Below are 23,705 nucleotides of genomic sequence, written 5' to 3' on the forward strand. Positions count from 1 at the left end.
TTCCCCCTTTAACCACGTTGGGTCCCGGACGCCAGGGTCCCGTGTAGCCAGTGGCCGGGGTAACAAAATAATCGCATGCACCAGACTCAGTCGATCCTTCCCGAGCACTTTATTCTGGTGACGGGGCCCCTGATTTCCAGCCTTCCCTGGGGCTCTCTGCTGCTGAGCCCTGACACTCTCCTGCCCCACCCCTACCCCCAACCCCAGTCAGGGGCAGGGGTCCCGTGGGGTCTTCTGGTTCGGAGGGAAGTAGAAGATGCGTCTCTGGTTTTCGCAGGGCCGGTAGGGGGAGAAATCCCGGGCTCCCTCCTCCAGGCACCCGGCAGAGAAGTTGCTGAAGAGCGAGACCTTGAGCTGTACCAGGACCTGGCGGGCCTGCAGCACAATGGGAGGGAAGAAGGGCATGAGGCATAGAACCAAGGAGCAGAAATAAAAGCTTTGCCATGCATTGACCTGCGGAACTCCCTGCTGCAGGAAAGACAGGTCCTCTCATAGCTTCAGGAGGCTCAGCAAAAACACACAGCCCTACCCAGCTCCACGGCCCCATTCTCTGTGACCCCAAGCCCCTGCTCAGCCCCAGCACCCACAATCCCCCGGTGCACCTGCCCAACCCCCATGTCCCATTCTCTGTTACCCAGAATCCCCTGGGGCTCTGCCCAACCCCAGCACCTCAGCCTCTGTTTTCCCGAATGCCCCATAGCCTCTGCTCACACCCAGCACCCCATTGTTTATTACCCAGAATCCCTGGTGGCTCCTACCCTACCCCACAGCTGTTGCCCGCAGGACCCTGGGGAGCGTGAGAAAGGCACCCACCTGGCCGTCGGTCACACACTGCAGCACATGCTCCTTCCCCAGAATGGGCACCAAAGCCTCCTGGAGGGTGTGGAGCTGTGGAGGCAGGATGGGACAGGTCAGCGAGCAGGAAACTGGGGTGGTGACGGGGGTGGGAGTCCCCCCTCCACAAACCATCATCTGCCAAGAGCAAACCCAGCCGGAAAAGGCCAGGGATCCCAAGGGGCGGGATGAGCCGAGCCCCCTCACACCAGGGACGGGGCCCTAGGGAGACTGTGGGGCAGCACCCCTCGGGCGTACCTGGTAGCTGTGATTGCAGGACGGGAGGATCCCAGCTCTCTGGAACGCTCTGTGCAAAAGGGAGATGAATTGGGGTCAGACGGAGGGGCAGGGGGAGGTAAAAATCACCCCACAACGCCAGCACTGCAGTACCACCAGAACGCCAGCCTCCCATAGAGCACTGCCCGGAGAGAGTTAGCCCCACCTTCCCCATAGACAGACCCACCCCCCGACAGAGACCCTATTCACCCCATAAACATCCCCCTGAGAGAGAGTGCTGAGCTATAGATCGCCCCACTATAGATCCCCCGAGAGAGAGAGAGAGAGAGAGACCCCCCCCAGTACTGTACATCGATCCCCAAGAGAGAGCCGGACCCCTGTTACAGACTGTCCCAACCCCAGACTGTACAGCCCCCTAAAAGAGAGATCCCCTATAGATCCCCAACCCTGAGCTCCCCTCACTAGAGATTCCCCCCAACACTGAGCTCCCCTCACCATAATCCCCCAACACTGAGAGATCCCCAACACAGAGATCCCGCCAACATTGAGAGATCTCCTACTATAGATCCCCCAATACTGAGAGATGCCCCAGCACTGAGAGATCCCCCTCTATAGATCCCCAACACTGAGCTCCCCTCACTATAATTCTCCAACACTGAGAAATCCCCAATAGATCCCCCCAACACTGAGAGATCCCCGACGATAGATTCCCCCCAACACTGAGCGATCCCCCAACACTGAGAGATCCCCCTCTATAGATCCCCCAACACTGAGAGATCCCCCTACTATAAATCCCCAGCACCGAGAGATTCCCCCAACATCGAGAGATCCCCTCAATACAGATCTCCCACAGATGAAGATCCCCTAATGATAGATCCCCACCCTATAGATCCCTTCATGAGAGATCAGCTCGTGACAGATTCCCATCTCCCCCATGAGGCATCCCAATCGCTCGGCCCATAACCCAAAGCCAGGGAGAGACCGAGCCCCCTCTCCGAGCCCCTGCCCCAGTGGGAGCTTTGCTGGCACCAAGGGGTGGGGCGAGGGTTGGAAGTATCTCCCCCCCGCCCCACGGGGGGCTAGTCTCCCTTGCTCTCCCGCCCTGCGCCCGGCTCACCCGTCAATGTTGTACATGGTGCGCAGGCTGAGGGCCGCCCCGAAGTACTTTCTGGGGGAGCTCAAGGCCTCCATGCACCCAGCGCAGGTCCCGTGCTTCTGCCACTCTTCCTTCCTGCGGGGGGCGGAGGGGGGAAATTAAATGCCCATGAGTCAGTCACATGCCCCGCTCCCCCAGGCCCCAGGCTGGGAATCCAGGCTGGGGGGGCAGGGGGCTCTGCCGGCCATGACACCTGACCCGGTACGGCAGCCTCCCGTGCCTATGGCCTCTTCAGCATCCTTTCTGTGGCCTCCCCACTACCCTCCCCCCCCCCCCCAGCTCTCTCCCCTCCCCTACAGCTTCCCACCACCCCCACAGCTCTGCAGCGCCCCCCCCTCACGCTTTCTCCCTGCAGCTGGCCCCATTTCCCAGCTCTAACCTCCCCACACATGTCCCCAGCCCCCCCCCCCCCCGATCCTCTCCTCTCCACCAACCCAGCCCCTCCTCCCCCTGATGGGCCTGAGAGCCAACACTCCCCGGCCACCCCACTCACCAGAAGTTGAAGCTGCTGGCATTGAGGAAGGTGGGCCAGTGCTGGGCCAGCTGCTTGGGCAGATCCTGGCATAGGAGAGAAAAGCAGGCAAGGCTGGGAGGCCCCTCCCTTGTCCCGGGGGGGGGGGGCAGGGGTCCCACAATTTGGCCCAGGGTCACCCTCCCCTGTACAGAGGAGACATCAGCTCCCAGCAGGCCGCGCTCCAGCTCTGGGATGAGGCCATAATCCACCAGTGCCCCCCAAGCCGGGGAATCAACCCTTCCTCCCCCCCACCCCTGGCCAGGACTCCAAGAGGAGGCAGAACCTCCCCCCCCTCAAGTCTCCCAGCCACGTACTCCTGGGGTGGGGTCACATAAGGGGGGATTTATTCTTTCCATTCCTCAGCTCTAACCCTCAGCCCCGCTTTGCCCGTCCGTGATTCAGGAGCAGTTGGCTGCTTACCCACAGCTACCTAGGAGACTCCAGGAGACAGGACTAGATTCTCCACCACTTTGCATCCGTTCACACTGGTACCTCTCTCGCACATGGGGAAACTGAGGCACCAGGGAGGGAGACTTGGCCTGCCCAAGTTCAGATAGGGTGTCTGTGGGAGAGCCAGGAAGAGAACCCAGGAGTCTCAATGCCCACCCCACTCTAACCACTCCCAGCCCTGCTGTGGTTGGATCAGGACGTACTGGATGTGGGGGTCGGCGGGGCATCACTTACCATCAGGTCAGAGGGGAAGAGGTGCCAGCAGCTGCAGCAGTTCATGACGTTGCTGGGCCTGGGATCAAGGGGCACAGAGTCAGGGGAAAGGCCGCTTTGACCCCACGCCTCCCACCCGCCTCGAGGGGCGTCTCTCACCAGAGCCCGTGGATGGTCCAGCTGTCGGCAGACTCGGGGACGATGCAGTCGAACCTCGGCCCTAGAGCCTCCAGGCAAAGGAACCGAGAAATGGAAATGGTCACGTCCCAGTTTAGCCCGCCACCCCCCCTGAGCTATTGCCACTGGAATCAGGACTCCTGGGTTCTAGCCCAGCTCTGGGAGGGGAGTGGGGTCCAGTGGTTAGAGCAGGACTCCTGGGTTCTAGCCCCAGCTCTGGGAGGGGAGTGGGGTCTAGTGGATAGAGCAGCGGGCTCGGGAGGCAGGACTCCTGGGTTCTATCCCCAGCTCGGGGAGTGGGGTCAAGTGGTTAGAGCAAGGGGGACTGGGTTCCATTCGTGGCTCTCCCTGCCTGCCCTTGAGACAATCACATCCCCTCCCTGTGCCACATTTTCCCCATCGGTAGCACGGTGATACCACCACCTACCCAGCCGGGGGCAGCGGGGTGTGAGGTTTACCTGATGCTGCTATAAACCAAAAAATGCCACCTGGGGACCCCTCCCCAGATCCGCGCCGGGGGGGGGGCATGAGAGCACATGATCCAGCTCAGGCTACCCTGCCCCGACGCACCACGGGGAGTCCGCTCAGATGGTGGCCCGGCTACCCACACGGGTTGTTTAGACCCGTCCGACTGAAAAGCCAATATCCTGTCAGGCAGCGAGTGTCTAACGGGGGGTGGGGGGGCTAGATTGTCACCCTGCTCCTACCCAGGGATCGGACACTCCATAAAGCAAGCCAGGGGATCAGAGCAATGGGCCCATCTAACCTGGGATCCCCCACCCCCAGCCCCGCCAGCTCCAGACCAATCTAACCTGGTATTCTCCCCCGCCTTAGGGCAGACCACAGGTCCAGCTGGCCCCACGCCCCCTGCCCTAGGGCAGACCACGGGCCCAGCTGGCCCCACGCCCCCTGCCCTAGGGCAGACCACGGGCCCAGCTCTGGCAAGCAGCCACCCTGGTTTAGTTCCCTAATGCCAGGCTTTTCAGCCGGTGCATGTGGCTGTTCCACTTGCTACCTGTAGGTGGCAGCCGCAGCCAGGTATGGGGGCTGGGGGAGCGGAGGTGTTGTGGGGCAGGGATCAGATATAGGGGGGAAGGTTTGGGGGTGGGGCGGCAGGCGCTCACCACACAGAACGATCCCGGCCACATCTGGACAAACTTCATGCACTTCCAGCTGCAAAACCTAGAGAGGCAAAGCAGAGCTTTGCAGAGACCACGCAGGGGTAGGGGTAGGGGTAGGGGTAGGGGCAGGGGCAGGGGCAGGGGGGAAGGAGATGGGGAAGTGGAAAGGAAGGGTGGCCTAGTGGTATGGCTTGGGGACTCTGGGTTCAAATCCCATCTCCCTACAGATTTCTTGGCCGAGTCACTTAGTCTGTGCCTCAGTTTCCCCATATGTACAATGGGGATGATAGCCCAGCCCAGCCCTGCCAAGCCTCACGGGCTAGGGGGGAGGATAAAAGCACCAAAGACTGTGAGGCGCCGAGATGCTGCGGTGATGGGGGGCTGCACAAGTAGCTCAGACAGACAGGAAGTGGAAAATCTGGAGCCTGATTCGGAGTCACCCCCTTTCCGCACCCAGGGCAGGGACAGGATGGGAGGTGGCTTTAAACCCCCTTTGTCCTCCCCGCCCACTCCATTCTTGGCCCTGCCAGGGCTGCCCTAACTCACACGCTGTCCCCTATGATCCCTTAGGAGTGGAGAATAGGACCAGCACAGGGCCCTCTGGCCGCGCCCCCACCTGTCCTTGGGGGGGCAGAGAAGAACCACAGCACCGGGCCCTCCGGCCACGCCCCCGATCTGCCCCCTGGGGGGCGGAGAAGAACCACAGCACAGGGCGCTCCAGCCATGTCCCCAGCCCACCTCCTACGCTGGTGGGGAGAGAGGTTCCCAAGGGGCTTTCCCCAGCTCCTACCTCTGTGTTTCTTGCACTCCACATGGTCACCAATGCAAACCCTTCTCCCTGCCCCCCGGATGAGTGGGGGTTGTCCCTCGCTAGGGGACGCTCTGCAACTTGCTTGCAGGGCAGACGGGGCCTCGGGGCTGTAATCTAGGGGTCAGTCCCCCCAGAATCCCCGTATGAAGCCCGCTGGGGATGGGGATCAGTGCGCCTATAGGTCCAGTGAGAACTGGAGCCCTGGACCCCGCTCTGCCCCCCACCAGTGCTGGAGCCAGCGGGCACCACTGCAAAGGGGCACTCACTGCCGGTGGCACCTACCAGCTTCGCTCCACCTGCTCCTCCCGGAGCATCTCCGCTCCGGCCAGCCACAGGAACGCCAGCACGGCCCCACGCACCATCGTCCCTGCAAGGCAAGCGCCAAACCGCTGACAAGGGGGAGCAACGGCGGCCACGGTTGTCCCCGGGCGGCACAGGCCACGTCCTGCCAACCCCCCCGGGGCAGCCCCCGTCCTTGGTGGAAGTCAATGTCCAGGGGTGGATTCGGCCAAACATCTCTGGGTCTGTGTGCTGGGCAGTTGCCACGCACAGCCAGCACCCCAGGGTGGGAGCCCCGGGTTGGATCCGGCACCTCTCGGTTACCTCCCCGGGGGAGTTAATGGGGAGCACTAGGAGGAGGAGGCTGGGAGTTGGAAATCTGGAGGGATCTGGGCTTGGAAAGCCCGGTTCACGAATGCCCAGCTTACCCTGCTCAGTCCAATCTGGCCGGCGCCGGAGAGAGACGCTGCCTGGCCGAAGGGTGGAGCCGGCCGGGGAGCCGAAAATGGAAAGCCCTCGAGCTGGTTTCACTTCTTCATGCAGCAAAACACGCCCCTCGAGCACAGATGTGTGGGGACCCTGGGGGCCCTCAGCCACCACCATCAGGAAGTTTGGTGGGTGGGTGGGTGCTGGGGGTGAGGGGTCTGGGGAGATGCCCAAAGTGGATCCAGGATGTATATTCCTCACTCAGTAAAGGGAGAGGATGGGGGGAGATCATCTCAGGTGAGGAGGTGCCTTCCAGGGCTATGGAGGAGCAGCCCCGGGGAACAGAGAATAGCCATAGCGCAGGGTGCTCTGACCACGCCCCCGATCCACCCCCTATGGGCCCTGGGGGGCAGCGAATAGCCACAGCGCAGGGCGCTCCGACCACGCCCCCGATCCGCCCCCTATGGGCCCTGGGGGGCAGCGAATAGCCACAGCGCAGGGCGCTCCGACCACGCCCCCGATCCGCCCCCTATGGGCCCTGGGGGGCAGCGAATAGCCACAGCGCAGGGCGCTCCGACCACGCCCCCGATCCGCCCCCTATGGGCCCTGGGGGGCAGCGAATAGCCACAGCGCAGGGCGCTCCGACCACGCCCCCGATCCGCCCCCTATGGGCCCTGGGGGGCAGCGAATAGCCACAGCACAGGGCGCTCCGACCACGCCCCCGATCCGCCCCCTATGGGCCCTGGGGGGCAGCGAATAGCCACAGCGCAGGGCGCTCCGACCACGCCCCCGATCTGCCCCCAGCGAATAGCCCATGGGCGCCTGGGGGGCAGCGAATAGCCACAGCGCAGGGCACTCCGACCACGCCCCCGATCCGCCCCCTATGGGCCCTGGGGGGCAGCGAATAGCCACAGCGCAGGGCGCTCCGACCATGCCCCCGATCCGCCCCCAGCGAATAGCCCATGGGCCCTGGGGGGCAGCGAATAGCCACAGCGCAGGGCGTTCCGACCACGCCCCCGATCCGCCCCCTATGGGCCCTGGGGGGTAGCGAATAGCCACAGCGCAGGGCGATCCGACCACGCTCCCGATCCGCCCCCTATGGGCCCTGGGGGGCAGTGAATAGCCACAGCGCAGGGCGCTCCGACCACGCCCCCGATCCGCCCCCTATGGGCCCTGGGGGGCAGCGAATAGCCACAGCGCAGTGCACCCTGGCCATGCCCGATTGGGGGGGGTCTTGGGGGGCTGTTTCCTGTTCCTCAGTGGCCTCTATTCTCCCTCCTCTTGGGACCTTTCCTGCCCTCTCTGCCCACCCCCCGAGGAGGCCGTGGGGGGAGTCCATGGCCCCGGAAAGACGCCGAGGCCTCTTGGCTTCAGCTTGCGATTTGAGCTCTCTGCCTGTCCCTTAGTCTGGCAGCGGGACAGGCAGAGAGCCAGCCCCCCGCCCGGCAGCGTCCTTGTAAGGCCGGGACAGAGGGCGACGGGCAGAGGGGGGCAGGAGAGAAGGAGACGGGTGACGAGAGGAGAGGAGAGCGCGGCCCAGGCCCAGGACGATGCAGGCCCTTCTGGTAACGAACGCCCCCCACCTCTGCAGCGCAAATACCCCCTCAGAGCCACCCCCCGATCCAAACACCCCGCCAGCCCCAGCCCCCTCATCAGGGTGCAAGTCCCCAGTCAGACCCCTCCAGATCCACCCCCAATCTAAACACCCCCGTGGGTCCAGCCCCCCTCCGGATCCAGCCCCAATCTAAACACCCCCGTGGATCCAGCCCCCCTCCAGATCCACCCCCAATCTAAACACCCCCATGGATCCAGCCCCCCTCCGGATCCACCCCCCATCTAAACACCCCCATGGGTCCAGCCCCCCTCCGGAACCACCCCCCATCTAAACACCCCTGTGGATCCAGCCCCCCTCCAGATCCACCCCCCATCTAAACACCCCCATGGATCCAGCCCCCCTCAAGATCCACCCCCAATCTAAACACCCCTGTGGATCCAGCCCCCCTCCAGATCCACCTCCAATCTAAACACCCCTGTGGATCCAGCCCCCCTCCGGATCCACCCCCAATCTAAACACCCCCATGGATCCAGCCCCCCTCCAAATCTACCCCCCAATCTAAACACCCCCGTGGATCCAGCCCCCCTCCAAATCTACCCCCCAATCTAAACACCCCCGTGGATCCAGCCCCCCTCCGGATCCACCCCCCATCTAAACACCACTGTGGATCCAGGCCCCCTCCGGATCCACCCCTCAATCTAAACACCACTGTGGATCCAGGCCCCCTCTGGATCCACCCCCAATCTAAACACCCCCATGGATCCAGCCCCTCTCCGGATCCACCCCCCAATCTAAACACCCCCTTGGATCCAGCCCCCCAAGATCTAAGCCCCCAATCCAAACACCCCCCTCAGATCCACACGCCCCCCAGCTCCATACACCCCCTCAACTCTAACCCCTCCCTGGATCCACACACCCCCTCACAACCCCAAACACCCCCAGCTCCAAGCAGGTCCAACCCCCCCAGATCTGAACACTTCCAAGAGTCAACCCCCCTGCCCCCTTCAGGTGCAGCCCATGTGTGTGAATCGCTCCCCTGCGCTTTGCCTGGGTCTCTAACCTTTGTTCCCTGCTGGGCACCGGCTTTTCGCCTTCGGGGGCTGGTTTTTTAAACCCGTCAGTCTGGTGTCTTTCAATAGCGAGGCCCTGACCCTCCTCTGCTGTGCTGCAGTTTCAGCCCAGTGTAAACACCGGGAGCAACTCCTGATTTAAACCCTGGGTAAGCAAGAGCCCAACCAGACCCTGCGAGACTTATTATGTATTATGTGTATTATGGTAGCGCCTCAGACAGGGGCCACGACCCCATTGTGTTAGGCGCTGTATATTTTTATGGCTCTTCGGTGTATTACGGTAGTGCCGAGGCGCCCCCCTCACGGACCAGGCCCCCGCTGCGAACTCACACAGCGCCTGGCCCAAGGCCCTCACCATCTGCGTACACGACAAAGACAACAGGTGCAGGCCGAGAGGGGAAGCACCAGGGAACGTTCCCAATTAAAGGCCCAGACTCCAGCTTTGGGCCGTTTAGCGCTTTCACCCGTTCTGGTTTTCGGAGCCATCCCATAATGACTCTGGGAAACGCCCCCAAACAGGGGTCCTCTTCTTCCCCCTCCCCCCTCTGCATATACACGCACGCAGCCACGGAGTCCCACAAACTGGAAATTATTCTGGTGCCACTGCGCAGGTTCGTTACATGCCTGGGAAGGGGCAGGTACAAAAAGCCCCCGAAACTGCAGAGCGATGTCAAAAAAAAGCGGGGGGGGGGGGGTGAGAAATATGCCCAGGAATGGATCTGCCTGGCACCTCGTTCCTGTGCCAACGTGTGCTTCGGAATGTAGATTCGGTAGACAGGTGGGTTGGTACGGTGGGTAGACGGGTGGATGGGCGCTAGGTAGACCGGCTGGCGTCTAAGCAGCTAGACAGAGGGCGGCACGGCAGAGGAAGGGTGGCCTGAGCTGTGACTCGCTGTGTGACCTGGGGCGAGTCACTGCAGCTCCCTGGGCCTCTGTCTCCCCATCTGTAAAATGGGATAATCGGCCTTCCTTCGGCTGGTTAGACTGGGAACCCTTCAAGGCAGGAACTGACTCTGACTCTGCGCAGCGCCCGGCATGACGGGGGCCTGATCTCGGTCGGGGTCTGGGCAGCGCCCGGCCCGACGGGGCCCTGATCTCGGTCAGGGTCTGGGCAGCGCCAGGTCCGATGGGGCCTGATCTCGGTCGGGGTCTGCGCAGTGCCCGGCGCGACGGGGCCCTGATCTCAGCAAGGCATCTAGGTTGCTAGGTGTACAAATAAGAAGAATACTGCATGGCAGGGCGGGGGTAGATCAGTAGAAATCAATGTTCCCTGCCTAGAAGGATATGATGCTTTGGAGCCAGGGAGCAGAGAGTTTGGAAGGGGGAGGCGTGAGTGGGGCAGTAGGCTTGGGTGTTAAAATTCCATGGTGGCCGTTAATCCTCCAAGGTCCTGGGTGGGCTGCAGGGATGTTTTCTAGGTGGATTAGATCTCCTGCTTCGGGGGGCTAAGCAGAAGGAGAGTATAGATAAGGGGGAGTAAAGAGGGGTAGACCCCAGAGGTGGGGTGGAGAGAGAGGAAAGGGCACAGAGGCCTCTACGGCTGCAGTTTCACTTTTCCAAGGTGACTTTAGATCTATTGGTGTCAGCAGTGGGATTCCCAGTCCCGCTCCCAGCAATGGCCTTGGGCCTGGCTGGAGGCTGCCCTGGGAAATCTGGACCCCTCTGCCACTCTGAGAGTTTCTTGGCAGCCTCTGCAGCGCCATGACATCTTGTAGCAAACTGAGGGGTTCTCACTCTGGCCCCATCTGATGCCCGGCAGCCCGGATCCTGCAGCGTGAGCCAGATCGTGACCCCAGTTACGCAGCAGTGTAAATCCATTAGCCAGACCCTGGGTGCAGGGTGCTGTACGTCCCCACTGGCTGTCTCTCGCTGTCCCAGCCTCACTAGCCAGCCCCACTTTCACATGTGCTTTCACGTCCCCGGGGGAAGGCTCCGAGCAGCTGCTGCTTTCGCTCTGTCTGTTCAGGAAACTGAAGCTGCACTGGGGTGTCACACGGTGGAAGGGTGGGGAGCTCCTGAACCTGGCTTCACTGTACCACCCGGCCCTGCACCCTCCCTTGATCCAGCCCAACCCTTCTAGATTGGCATGTGGGAGTCCTGACTGCCAGCCCCCCTGCTCTAACCCACTAGACCCCACTCCCCTCCCAGCCCGGGGACAGAACCCAGGAGTCCTGACCCTCAGCCTGGGTTTGATTCTCTGCTGGTCTGCGCCTTGTATTGGCATTTGCATGCATTAGATGCAAGGCAGGGTGGAAACCAGAACCCAGCAAGATGATTCTGATCTCGCTCAGCCCGGTGTAAATCCGGAGTGACTCCCCTTGGGTCACCGGGGCTCCTTCCCCTCTCGCTCAGGAGTGACTCCACTGGCATCAATGCCGAGACAACAGGACCAAGCCGCACGGGGCCATCTCCTCCCAGAGGCTGGGACCTACGCGGGGGTGGGTGGGTGGGTGGGGGTTGATTTCACCTATTCTGTAGGTTCCTCATCACCTTTGCCCTCCCCCACCCTGTCCCCCCTCCCCACGGCCGTCTGTGTCACAGATCTCCCGCGTGGGATCCCTCCGCTCCTTCGCCACCTCCACTCGCCACCAGATGAAAAACAAAGTCCCCGAACATCAGAAGCTCTTTCAGGTGAGACAGACCCCAGCTTGAGAGAGGCGAAGGGAGAGGGAGGGGCCAGGGGATGGAGTAGAGTGGGAGGTTGGCAGTCAGGACTCCTGGGTTCTAGCCCCAGCTCTGGGTGGGGAGTGGGGTCTAGTGGTTAGAGCTGGGGTGGGTCAGGACTCCGGGCTTTATTGCCAGCTCTGCCATGGATGCAGGGTGTAATCTTGAGGGTAGGCGTTCAAGTCCCTGCAGCAATTGGTGCCTCAGTTTCCCCACCCATTAAATGGGGATGGTAGCCACGTGAGGGTGTTGGCAGGGTTAGTGCGTGGGGATCCCGGCATGAGTGAGGGGGATGGGGAGGAAGAAATGGAACACTGACCCCCACTGGCAATGGGGCAGCTGCCTCCTGGGCACCCCCTCAGAGCCAGAGGTCACCCTACAGCATGCCTGCCTCAGTTTCCCCACTTCTCAGGGCTCCCTCAATCACCCTATGAGAACAAACCCATCTCTGGGTCAGCAGGGGCTGGATTTGTTACCCCAAATCCAATGCTTAAACCTCCAGCCAGTCCATGCTGCTCAGGGCTCACCCGGGCCTGTCCCATCTAGAGCCAGGCAAGGGCCGCCTCCCTGGCCAGCCCCCTCTGGGGCGTCCTGCTGCTCTTTATAGGGACATCCGCTTCCCTGCACCTAGCCGGCTCTGCTAATGAACCCCACCCCAGCCCAGGAGTGGGGTGGGGACGGGGCTGGGGTGGCTGGCTCCAGGCCTCTGGCCCTTAAAGTGGCAGTCCACCCCTTTACACCCCCCCCCCAACCGGCCGCTACCCCCATGCTGCCATCTGTGCAGGCAGCCACGGCCCTTTCCTTTTCTTTGAATCTGTCCCATTCTCTGCATAAAGGGTGCCCCATTGCTCGGAAGTGCAGGGACCCTTGCAATGACTGGGGGGGGGGCTGGTTTCCTGACCTCCCTTCCCCCCCCCCACCCCCGTTTTCCTTCTCTGCCTAGGCGGATAATGGCCTGCCCGTGCATCTGAAAGGGGGCATCGTGGATGCCTTGCTGTATCGACTCACTATGAGCATCACTATCTTTGGTAGGTGCTGCTTCCTGCTCAGGACGCCTGGGTTCTATCCCAGGCTCAGGGAGAGGAGTGGTGTGTAGTGGTTAGAGCGGGGTCAGGGCTTCTGGGTTCTGTGCACAGCTCTTTCAGAGGAGTGGGGTCTAGTGGTTAGAGCAGGGGTGAGGGGGGTGCTGGGAGTTAGAACTCCTGGGTTCTATCCCTGGCTCAGAGAGGGGAGTGGGGTGCAGTGGTTAGAGGGGGGGGGCTGGGCACCAGGACTCCTGGGTTGTGACCCTGGCTCAGGGAGGGGAGTGGGGTGCAGTGGTTAGAGGGGGGGGCTGGGCACCAGGACTCCTGGGTTCTGACCCTGGCTCAGGGAGGGGAGTGGGGTCTAGTGGTTAGAGTGGGGGGGGGGGTTGTGCTGGGAGCTAGAAATCCTGGGTTCTCTCTCTAATTCAGGGACTAGTGGTTAGAGCAGGAATCCGCACTTCTGGGTTCAGTTATTAGTTGTTTAATGGAGCGGCAGCAAAGTCCCCCCGGGTCATAAGCACAATTTGAATCAAACGTGAGCCTGGTAGCTCTTAAAATAAAAGCCCAGGCCAGACAGAGAAATGAAACTGAACAAAGCCTATTTGCTTCCTTGTTGTAATGATCCTTTTCTAGACCCATTTCCCTTTTGATTTGCGATCAGCCCCTTTGGGGACTCGCAGAGGTATTGAGGGGGAAAGATTTAGCTGTGAATGAGGCGGGGTGTTGTAGCATTTCCTAGTGGTTAGAGCAGGGGGGGCCCTGGGAATCAGGATCCCTCGGTTCTGTTCCCAGCTCTGGGAGGGGAAGAAAATCTAGTGCTTTAGCACAGGGAGAAGTGGGAGGCAGGACTCCTGGGTTCTATCCCCAGCTATGGGAGGAGAGTGGGGTTCAGTGGTTAGAGCAGGGGGGCTGGGAGCCAGGACTCCTGGGTTCCGTGTGCATCAGGGGCAAGGGTATGCTTTAGGGCTTGGGCCTCTCTTTCTATTCTGAAAATCTTACCAGTCATTCTCTTGCCGTTCCAGGCTCCTGTTACTCCGTCTTCTCGCTGGTCAGAGCTGCTTTCCCCCAGAAGAACAAATGAGATGGCAGCCTGGAATAGCTGGTTCCCCTCTCCCCCCGCCCCACTGGGGCCCGTTTGGGGCTGGAAGCAGAGAGCGGAGAGTCATGTACTTTAAGAAAACCCCAACCCTCTGAAATCAATAAAAAGCACCTTTAAAAACTGTGTCAGGGTAAGACCCCCCCTTTGGGGGGCAGGGGGTGAGTGGGGTGGGGCTAACGTGAGCACAGTGAGGGGATCTAGCACCAGCTTTGTTTCTTTCCAAATACTGGAATGACTCTCAGCAGCTGCTGGGCTTGATCCAAGACTCAGAGATTCTGATTCCCAGCTCCGCCGACCCCACACTGCCTGTGCTTCAGGAATATCCTGTGGCAGAGGGTTCCACAGGTTAACAGGGATGGCCAGCGGGAGAAACTGACGCCGCGATTGATGCCCTCATTCTCTGATTCCGCTATCCTGTTGCCTTCATTTAGTTACTGAAACCTTTGCTTTGGGGGAGAAAGCGTGGGCTAGTGGGTTTGATTCCTGGCCCTGCCACTGGCCTGCTCAGTGACCTTGGGTGAGTCATAGCACCGCTCTGTGCCTCAGTTTCCCCATCTGTAAAATAAGGATAATGCTACTGACCTCCTTTGTAAGCCCTGTATTGGAGCTACGGATTGTTGTTACTTAAGGGCCGGATGGCAATGGAATAAATATGCTGCCCAGGGGCCAACTGGGTGGGTCTCACAGATATGAGTGGTCTAGTCATTAGAGCAGTGGGAGGTTGGGAGCTGCCAGGACTCCTGGGTTCTATCAGTTACCTGGTCCCCAGTGGCAGTTTGAGCAGCCTCAGGGCAAACTGGAGGAGATTGACCCAAAGGAGGACAGGTTTAGAAAACCTGACCCAGGAGGGAAGGCTGAAAGAAGTGGGCAGGTTTAGTCTAGAGAAGAGATGGCTGAGGGGAGAACTGAGAACAGTCGTCAGTTACGTTAAGAGCTACATAAAGCGGACGGTGATCCACTGCTCTCCATTGTGGGTAGGACAAGAAGGAACTGTCCTAATCCGCAGCAAGGGAGATTTAAGGTAGATAGTAGGAACTCTAAGGGGAGTCAGGGCTACCTGGTCCTGTCTCAGCGCGGGGGGAGATGGATTAGCTGACCCAAGGAGGTCCCTTTTAGCCCAATATTCCTAGAATGCTATGGGACAGCACACCCCCCTCCTCTGGAGCATTTACCGGCCGGCGAACTGGACATGGGGTTTGAGTTTATCGTAAAGAAAAAGGTGCTTTCCTTTTTTTTTTTTTTTTTTTTTTTTGTATATTGCTTTGGGGAAAAAAAATCACCTTGCTTACATCATGGATAAAAATAAAGAGGGCCCCTCACACAGACAGGGGCTTTGGTGTCACAGTGACAGATACGTTTGAAAACCAAACACACACACACACACACACACACAGGGATAGAAACCAGGGAGTCATCGGCATGCGCCCCCACCTCCCCAATCCAGCCGTCCCATCAGTCCTATTTCCCTTCATTTAGTTCGTGAAATGTTTGCTTCGGGAATATCCTGTGGTGGGGAGTTCCACAGGTTACCAGGAAAGGATGGAAGGGGAGCTGAACCAGGGAAATCTCTGATGTCCCCATTCTCTGATTCATCTCTCCCATTACTCCTATTTCTCTTTAATTGGTTAATGAAATGTTTGCTTCTGGAATATCCTGTGATGGGGGAGTTCCACAAGTTACCAGGAAAGGCTGGAGGGGGAATGGAACCAGGGAAATCTCCTATAGTTCCCATTCTCTGATTCATCTCTCCCATAACTCCTGTTTCTCTTCAGTTAGTTAATGAAATGTCTGCAAGTATCCAGTGGTGGGGGGTTCCACAGGTTAACAGGGAAGGATGGAGTGGAGAATTGAGCCAGGCAATTCTCTAGCCTGACCCCCCTCTGATTCAGCTGTCCCATCAATCCTGTTTGGCTTCATTTAGCTACTGAAGCATTTGTGTCAGTTGATATATGGGCTTTCTTCAGAACAGCGTGGCCTAGTGGATAGAGCACTGGAGTGGGACTCAGGAGACCTGGGATCTATTCCCAGCTCTGCCACTGGCCTGCTGGGTGAGCTTGGGCAAGTCACTTCCCTTCTCTGTGCCTCAGTTTCCCCATCTGTAAAATGGGGATAGTGATACTGACACCACCACGCCCTTTTGTAAAGTGCTTTGAGATCTAGGGATTATTAATATCTTGTGGCGTGGAGTTCCACAGGTTAACATGCTTCATAAAATCATAGGCTGCTCAGAACCCAAAGTTGGCTGGGATAACACACAAGAAAATCCCTGTCTCCCTCTCACCCCCTCCCCTACCCCCATTTCTCTCCAGACGGCAGAGTCCTGCCCAATCCCACAGCTGACTGGCCCTCCCGCAGCACTCATTACCTGCCCCTGGGAAAACCCATCTCAGCCAGGGGGAGGAGCCTCCAGGGTAGGGGCATGGGTGGCAGGAGCGGGTGCGGGGCATGAGGACCCAATCACAAGAGGAGGGGTGGGGGAGATTAGGGTCCCATGGGAGGCAGGGCTGTGGCCGTTTGAAAATAGAGCCACCGTGTCTATAGCATACTCCGCCCCCCCCAGCTGCCACTGAGCCTACCACCTTCAGCACCCAGGGACAGCCCTCTCCCACTGGAGCTACAGGAGGAGCTCCCCTAGCTGGCTGCAATAGTAAGGCTGTTATCCGCTAAGTGCAATGGCAGTGCACACACCCTACGCCCGCCCCCGAACATCCGCGGCTCCACTTAACGCACGGCGCCAGAGACTCCAGGGCAGGTTGGACAGCAGGGACGGACGGACGGACGGACAGCTGCGACCGGGAGCCGGGGTGGGGGGGGCAGCGAAGCGGGAGAGCACGTGGCGCGGCGTCTCAGGCATTTTTTAGAATCTTCTTGGCCCGGGTGTTGGCTTCTTGGATGCGATCTTCGTTCACGGTGACCTGCGGGGAGAGGAGGCGGCGATGGAACGGGCTCATGCCCTGATCCAGGTGTAGGGGAGGAGACAACTCGGGAGGCCACGGCTCCGTTAGGGGCTGCAAACCCACCCACAGCAACCTAAGAACCTAGTTCTCGAGCAGGCGGGCAGGGACGACTTGGGAGCGCTGGGCCTACTCCCTCACTAGCTGCCGCCAGGGGGTTTTGAACCCAGGACTCCCCCGCTCGGAAGCCCAGCCCAGCCCTCTCCCACTTGAACATGGCCCCGGAAAGGGGTCGCTGGGTCCTCCAATCCCATCCCCTGCCGACCCCATCAGACACTGATCATGCTCCATCTTTGACCCAGTTTTGTTGTTTGCCCCCCCATCCCTTCTACTGTCCCAAACCCTCCACCCTCTGGTGCTTAGAAACCTGCTCCTAATCTCCACCCTCAGCCAATCACAGCCCAATTTAATCCCATTTCTTCTGGTGCCTTTAGCTTCCAGACCTTATCTTCCTGGGGTATTTCTAGACAGCCCTCAGCTCCCTGCTCGGCCTGCGTTTTGCCGGGCTCGACTCCTCCCTTCCCCCCACGCTCCTAGCAGCCTTTCTCTGCACCTTGAATTCAAGGAGGGAGTCGCTCCTTCGGCCAGCAGCAGTAGCTGGGCCATTATCCGCCAGCTGGAGCGGGATGCAGCGCACGATTCACAAGCGCGTGGCACCGGGTGAGCGTGCTCGGCTGGTAGCCCACCCTCCTTGGGCCGGGGAGCAGCTGGCGGCCGAGGGGGGGGTTCTCAGCCTGGCTCCTTAGTGGGGGCAAGACACTGTCCCATCTCCAGCCCCCTACAGCATCCCACTCCTTTGTCGCCCCCTGCAGGCAACCGGGCTCCTGCCCAAAGGCTGCGTCTCCAGGCGGGCGTGTGGCCGCGCGGCGCTCACCTTCTCCATGATCTTCTCCACCTGCTTGTTCTGGATGTCGATCTCGTTGCCCACGTCCAGCGCCATGCTCTTCAAGTTGCCCAGGATGCTTCCCACCTGTACCAGGTTCTCCTCCATCTCGTCCTCCCGCGCGTCATTCGTTATTCTGGAAGATCCGGCCCCTCCCGTAAGGTGGGGAGCGTCCTGCTCTGACCCTAAGCACTAACAGCACCAGCCTCTCTGCCGCCTGGGCTAAGGGAGTAGCTCCCTCTGCGAGGGGGCAGTAGCAGGCTGTTATCCTCTATGCAGGCTGCAGCCACTAGAGGGAGAGGTTTAGCCAGCGACTGCATCTCTATGGGCTTTATTAGACCTTGGATTCCCGCTCCTTCCCCATTCAGGACCACTCCCCAGCCAGGCCGTCTTTTCCGAGCCCCTCTCCATCGAGGCCAGCACCAACTTTGAGAGGAGAGCACCCCATCCTGCCCCCTAACACCACGCTGAAGCATTGAGTCTCTGATGGTCCAGAACCCCACCGGACTGTCTCAAGAACCTGGGGTGGGGTGGGGTGGGGGTCAGGTCTTGAGGTCCCCCCCAGACGCAAATAACCTAAGGGGCTTGGGGGTCCCCCCCCCGGCGAGAGCACCTCTCCCTGAGCCACCCACCCCACTCCCTTTCCTTCCAGTGGGACACCAGCCGATGGGCTCCCAGCCCCAGGGGGCCCAGCTGGGCTCAGCCCCCTGGAGGCGCGTCCTGCTGGTCCTACCTGTGGATGTAGTCGCCGCTCATGACCATCTGCTCCCTTTCGTCTGCCACCCGCGAGGGCTGCGTGGAGACCACCCCGTCCTGGGTGTTGCCCCAGACCGCCTTGTACGCCTCACTGGCCTTGATGTTCTTCAGCCTCCGTAAAACAAGGATGGGGGGAGCCGGTGAGACATAGGCCTGGGGGGTCTGACCCCAACCAGGGCAGCCAGGTGCCCCCTTTTCCCTGGCTGGGGTCAGATCCCACAGGGCAGCCCCCCAAAACCCGGCCGGGGTCTGGTCCCACAGGGCTGCCCCCAAACCCAGCTGGAGTCTGATCCCACAGGGCTGCCCCTCAAACCCAGCTGGGGTCTGATCCCACAGGGCTGCCCCATACCCCCCTGGCGCCCTGAGATGCAGGGGTGTGGGGAGGCTGCGTTGTCGCATGGGGCTGGGACCGGCAGGGCGGAGGTGATGGGGCAGCAGATCACAGGGGTGTCTCCCCTTCCAGGCGGGGGGTGGGGGGGCACCTACTTGGCACAGGGGCAGACGCAGATGCCGCAGCACTTGGCCATGTCTGTCAGATTCTTCTCCGCCTCCTTCATGTCCTGGTTGATCTGGTCCAGCCCCTCGTCAATCCGGTCCAGCTGTTCTGGAGAGGGGGTGAGGGGCAGGTGAGTGCTGGGGCCAGGGGGGCAGAGAGGCCGTAGGGCTGGGGGAGTCTGTGGGGCAGGGTGTTGGGAGCAGAGGAGGCTGTAGGGCTGGGGGACTGTGTGGGTGGGAGATGAGGACATAGGGCTGGGGAAGTCTATGGGGCAGGGTGTTGGGTGGCAGATGAGGCCGTAGGGCTGGAGGAGTCCATGGGGCAGGGTGTTGGGGGGCAGATGAGGCCGTAAGGCTGGGGGACAGTGGGAGAGCAGATGAGGACATAGGACTGGGCGAGTCCATGGGGCAGGGTGTTGGGGGGCAGATGAGGCCGTAGGGCTGGGTGAGTATGTGGGGCAGATGTTTGGGGGGCAGATGAAGCCATAGGGCTGGGGGAGTCTATGAGGCAGGGTGTTGGGGAGGCAGATGAGGCCGTAGGGCTGGGGGAGTCTATGGGGCAGGGTGTTGGGGGCAGATGAGGCCGTAGGGCTGGGGGAGTCTATGAGGTTAGGGTGTTGGGGGCAGATGAGGCCGTAGGGCTGGGGGAGTATGTGGGGCAGATGTTTGGGGGGCAGATGAGGCCGTAGGGCTGGGGGAGTCTATGGGGCAGGGTGTTGGAGAGGCAGATGAGGCCGTAGGGCTGGGGGAGTCTATGAGGCAGGGTGTTGGGGGCAGATGAGGCCGTAGGGCTGGGTGAGTATGTGGGGCAGATGTTTGGGGGGCAGATGAGGCCATAGGGCTGGGGGAGTCTATGAGGCTGGGTGTTGGGGGCAGATGAGGCCGTAGGGCCGGGTGAGTATGTGGGGCAGATGTTTGGGGGGCAGATGAGGCCATAGGGCTGGGGGAGTCTATGAGGCAGGGTGTTGGGGGCAGATGAGGCCGTAGGGCTGGGGGAGTCTATGAGGCTGGGTGTTGGGGGGCAGATGAGGCCGTAGGGCTGGGGGAGTCCCTGGGGGGTTGGGGGGAGCCCCTGGGTGGGGCAGGCTCTAGGTTGGCAATGGATTGAGTCTTCATCTGGACCTGCCCCCAGGTAGGAGGAGCCCGGGGCTGTCTCAGGATGCATGAACCCAGGGTGGGGTAATGGGGGAGTCGGGGGTACCAGGGGGGTTCAGGTCTTGAGGTTCACTCCCAGGTACAAATAACCTACGGGGTTGGGGTTCGCTCCTCCCAGATGAGAGTAATGGGGGGGCAATGGGGAGCCAATGGAGAGCGTCCCTCCCACCCGCACTGAGAATTCAGTGCTGTGAGCTTCCCCACAGCAGTGTCCTTGGACTCCAGTCACCATGGCTGTGAGTTATCGGGAGGGGGGGGGGAGGATGATATTGGAGCTGGCTCCCACCCCTGCTCTCTCATGTGATGAGCCAGCTCTGCCCCTTCCCTAGCGCTGGTCCCCCCCCCCCCACGCCCATGGAAGTTGGGGGCTGCACAGCCAACGGCTGGGGGTGGGGGCAGTGGGGTCTCAGGAACCTGGATCCAGCAGAACTCAGGGGGATCCAGCCTTAAACTGGAGCCGGTGCTGATCCAGCCGGGCGGGTCTGTGACAGGAGTGACCTGATTGGGGGGGAGGTCTGGGAGTGTCCCCCCCTCCCAGGCACACACTGGGTGTGTCCTGCTCCTCCCGCCACCCCCCCCCCCTGAGCCTCTTCCTCACCTCCCTGTTCATCCAGCATCACCAAGATCTGGATCCCAGCGTCTTTGCTCTGCGATGGGAAAGGAGGTAAGGGGGGGGCAGTGTTAGCAAACCCCGGCCCAGCCACTGTGACACTAACCTCAGAACAGCGCGCTGATGCCAGAGGCTGTGAGCTTCCCCACAGCAGTGCCCTGCCAGGGACTCTGGTGCTGTGAGCTTCTCCGCAGCAGTGCCCTGCCAGGAACGCCAATGCTGGGAGCTTCCCCACAGCAGTGCCCTGCCAGGAATGCCAATGCTGGGAGCTTCCCCACAGCAGTGCCCAGCCAGGGACTCTGGTGCTGTGAGCTTCCCCACAGCAGTGCCCTGCCAGGAACGCCAATGCTGGGAGCTTCCCCACAGCAGTGCCCAGCCAGGGACTCTGGTGCTGTGAGCTTCCACACAGCAGTGCCCGGCCAGGAACGCCAATGCTGGGAGCTTCCCCACAGCAGTGCCCAGCCAGGGACTCTGGTGCTGTGAGCTTCCCCACAACAGTGCCCAGCCAGGAATTCCGGTGCTGTGAGCTTCCCCACAGCAGTGCCCTGCCAGGAATTCCGGTGCTGTGAGCTTCCCCACAGCAGTGTCCATAAAGGAACTGCAGAGCTGTGAGCTTCCCCACAACAGTGCCCAGCCAGGGATTCCACAGCTGTGAGCTTCCCTACAGCAGTGCCCTGCCAATACCAGGCTGAAGACTCTGGTGCAGTGAACTTCCCCACAAGAGAGCCCTTCCTGTTCCTGGCTGGGCTCTCTGATGCTGTGAGCTTCCCCACAGCAGTGTCCTGATCAGTTCCAACTGGGACTCCAGTTTACCAGCCCCAAGGGACAGCTGCCTTTGCTATCAGCTGCTGCACATCTCTATACTAAAGGGGGTGCCAAGGGACCACCCCCCATCACCCCTGGGGTCCTGGCTCAGCTCTTACCTCTTCCACCATATGCAGCATCCGACGGGTGCTCTCCAGCGACTGCAGGGGAGAACAGAGAACAGGGTGTTGGTACAAGAAACGCAGCCCAGCACTCCCATCGGCAGAGAGCACGTGCCCCCACTGAGGAGCTCAGTGCTGCATATGGGGCAGGCGACTGAAGTGCAGCTACCTCTGGGGCACAGCCCTTCCACAGCGCAGCAAAACCACCGCAAGCCTTCTTGCAGAAAGCGCCTTCCCTGCATGAGCTCTCCTGAAAATGCTCTGCAGAATGAAAGTAGCTAGAGAAGAGCACGTGGGGTGGGGTGCAGTGGGGTGCAGTGGGGTGGGGTGGGGGGGATGTTATGGAGGGGAGGCAGGCTGGCCCGCCAACCTCATGGTTACGATGTTACGCTGGGACTCAGGGGATCTGGGTTTGATTTCTGTCTCAGCCACCAACTCCCCACAAGACCTTGGGTGAGTGAGTGTGCCTCAGTTTCCCCACTTGTAAAAAATGGATGATAATCCTTCCCCTGTCTATTTAGACTGAAAGCTCTCTAGGCCCTTGTGATGTGTCTGGGCAGCGCCTGGGCACAATGAGGCTCTGATCTCGGTCACTGTGTGTCTGGGCAGCACCCGGCCCGACGGGGCCCCGATCTCGGTCACTGTATGTCTGGGTGACGCCCGGCCCGATGGGGCCCTGAGCTCAGTCACTGTGTGTCTGGCCGGCGCCCGGCCCGATGGGGCCCTGATCTCAGTCACTGTGTGTCTGGGCAGCACCCGGCCCAATGGGGCCCCGATCTCGGTCACTGTGTGTCTGGGCAGCGCCCGGCGCGACGGGGCCCTGATCTCGGTCACTGTGTGTCTGGGCAGCGCCTGGCGCGACGGGGCCCTGATCCCTATTGTGTAGCTGTTACTGTCCATGTGGGCTTTGCATTGAGAGACCCAAGGAGGTGTCTGCCCTGTGCTCACTGAATCTGTCCCCTCCTGGGCCCCCTAAAATGAGCTCCCTGCCAGCGGTTGTCCTGCCGTGGGGCAGCCCCCAAATCCCTTGGCTCCTGCCCTGCCCATCCGCTGCCCTCTGTGTGCCCTGGGAGGAGATGAATTCACCACCTGCTCGGCGGGGCCCGGCTGAAAGGGGAACAAGGCTTGCAGGTGCCAGCTGCTTCCCAATGGCCTTTCGGTGGCCGCTGTATTCTCTGCTCCGCTGGGGCTCGGGAGCTCGGTTCCCAGTGACTAAGCGCCCGGTTCAGGAGCTGCCACTTCCCCAGTTGCCATTTGCACCCCATCAGTCGCCATCAGGGGCAGGGTCCGGGATTTCCTTCCCCTCCACCTGGGCCTCGCTCTAGTCCCTGCAAGGCAGTTCGGATCCCTTTGTTCTCTCTGGCCCCATCTTTCCCCTGTTCCCCTAGGTGGGAGCATTGGCCCGTGGGTGGGGCGAGGGGCCTGGGAGTCAGGACTCCTGGGTTCTCTCCCCAGCTCTGGAAGGGGACCGGGGACTAGTGGGTTAGAGCAGGCAGACTGGAGTCAGGACTCCTGGGTTCTCTCCCCAGGTCTGGGAGGGGAGCAGGGGCTAGTGGGTTAAAGCAGGCAGGCTGGAGTCAGGATGCCTGGGTTCTCTCCCCAGCTCTGGGAGGGGAACGGGGGCTAGTGGGTTAGAGCAGGCAGGCTGGAGTCAGGACTCTGCCACTGACTTGCAGTCTGGCCTTGCCCAAGTCACTTCCTCTCTCGGTGCCTCAGTTTCCGCAGTGGGGGTATTCACACGCCTGCCCCAGCGCCAGGCGCTCTGGGATGCTAGAGCTGGCCCCAGCACCCTCGTCCCTGCTCACCTCATCTGTGATCTGATCCACGCGGCGCTGCATGTCCTGCGACTCGGGCCCCACTGTGCCGTTGGCTGCCATCCTGCAGACTCCCCGGCGGAGGGCGAGTGCCTTCGGGAACTCACAGGGGACGGGCTCCGCTTACGGCCTCTCCCGGATCACCTGCAGGGGGCGACGTAAAGCAGCTACACTAGTGTCCAGAGCCCGGCAAGTGGCAGACGAAGGCTGAGATTTCCAGCCTAGGGGGCTTAGACACATCACCCATGCTGGAGGTGTCTAAATCCCCTAGGCCATGGGGCAACTCTCCACCAGGGTTTGTATATGAATCCTATTGGTTGGTGAGCTCAGCACAGTGTCTAGGGCTAGAAGGGACTGGCATTTATTTATGGGGGGGGGGTGTCCTGGATGGACGGATGAAGCGTGATCGGATGTGTTGGTGGGGGGGAAGGGGGTCCCTGGAGGGATGGAGGGGGGGTCACAGACAGATGGAGAAAGATTG

General features: G+C 60.9%; 3 protein-coding genes across 3 annotated transcripts; 1 reads left to right on the top strand and 2 right to left on the bottom strand.

Moving 5' to 3' along the window:
- Positions 1-94: 94 nt before the first annotated feature.
- On the bottom strand, positions 95-6,263 carry LOC135893220 (ribonuclease T2-like). The gene is made up of 10 exons (XM_065421020.1): positions 6,221-6,263; positions 5,796-5,880; positions 4,706-4,763; positions 3,564-3,631; positions 3,426-3,483; positions 2,721-2,785; positions 2,189-2,302; positions 1,093-1,141; positions 814-888; positions 95-375 (listed from the first exon to the last, which is right to left on the bottom strand). Exons 2-10 carry the CDS (start codon positions 5,873-5,875, stop codon positions 208-210), a joined length of 735 nt encoding a protein of 244 aa, XP_065277092.1. The 5' UTR covers positions 5,876-5,880; positions 6,221-6,263; the 3' UTR covers positions 95-207.
- A 1,505-nt stretch (positions 6,264-7,768) lies between these two features.
- LOC135893221 (cytochrome c oxidase subunit 7A2, mitochondrial) lies at positions 7,769-13,613 on the top strand. Its single transcript, XM_065421021.1, has 4 exons — positions 7,769-7,783; positions 11,385-11,474; positions 12,451-12,535; positions 13,555-13,613. The coding sequence occupies exons 1-4, from the start codon at positions 7,769-7,771 to the stop codon at positions 13,611-13,613; spliced, it is 249 nt and encodes an 82-aa protein (XP_065277093.1).
- A 2,864-nt stretch (positions 13,614-16,477) lies between these two features.
- LOC135893172 (synaptosomal-associated protein 25-like) lies at positions 16,478-23,287 on the bottom strand. The gene is made up of 7 exons (XM_065420967.1): positions 23,216-23,287; positions 21,408-21,449; positions 20,473-20,521; positions 18,711-18,828; positions 18,202-18,336; positions 17,460-17,604; positions 16,478-16,546 (listed from the first exon to the last, which is right to left on the bottom strand). The coding sequence occupies exons 1-7, from the start codon at positions 23,285-23,287 to the stop codon at positions 16,478-16,480; spliced, it is 630 nt and encodes a 209-aa protein (XP_065277039.1).
- Between the last annotated feature and the right edge of the window lie 418 nt (positions 23,288-23,705).

Source organism: Emys orbicularis, chromosome 21 (assembly GCF_028017835.1).
Source record: "Emys orbicularis isolate rEmyOrb1 chromosome 21, rEmyOrb1.hap1, whole genome shotgun sequence".
Classification (NCBI taxonomy): domain Eukaryota; kingdom Metazoa; phylum Chordata; order Testudines; family Emydidae; genus Emys; species Emys orbicularis.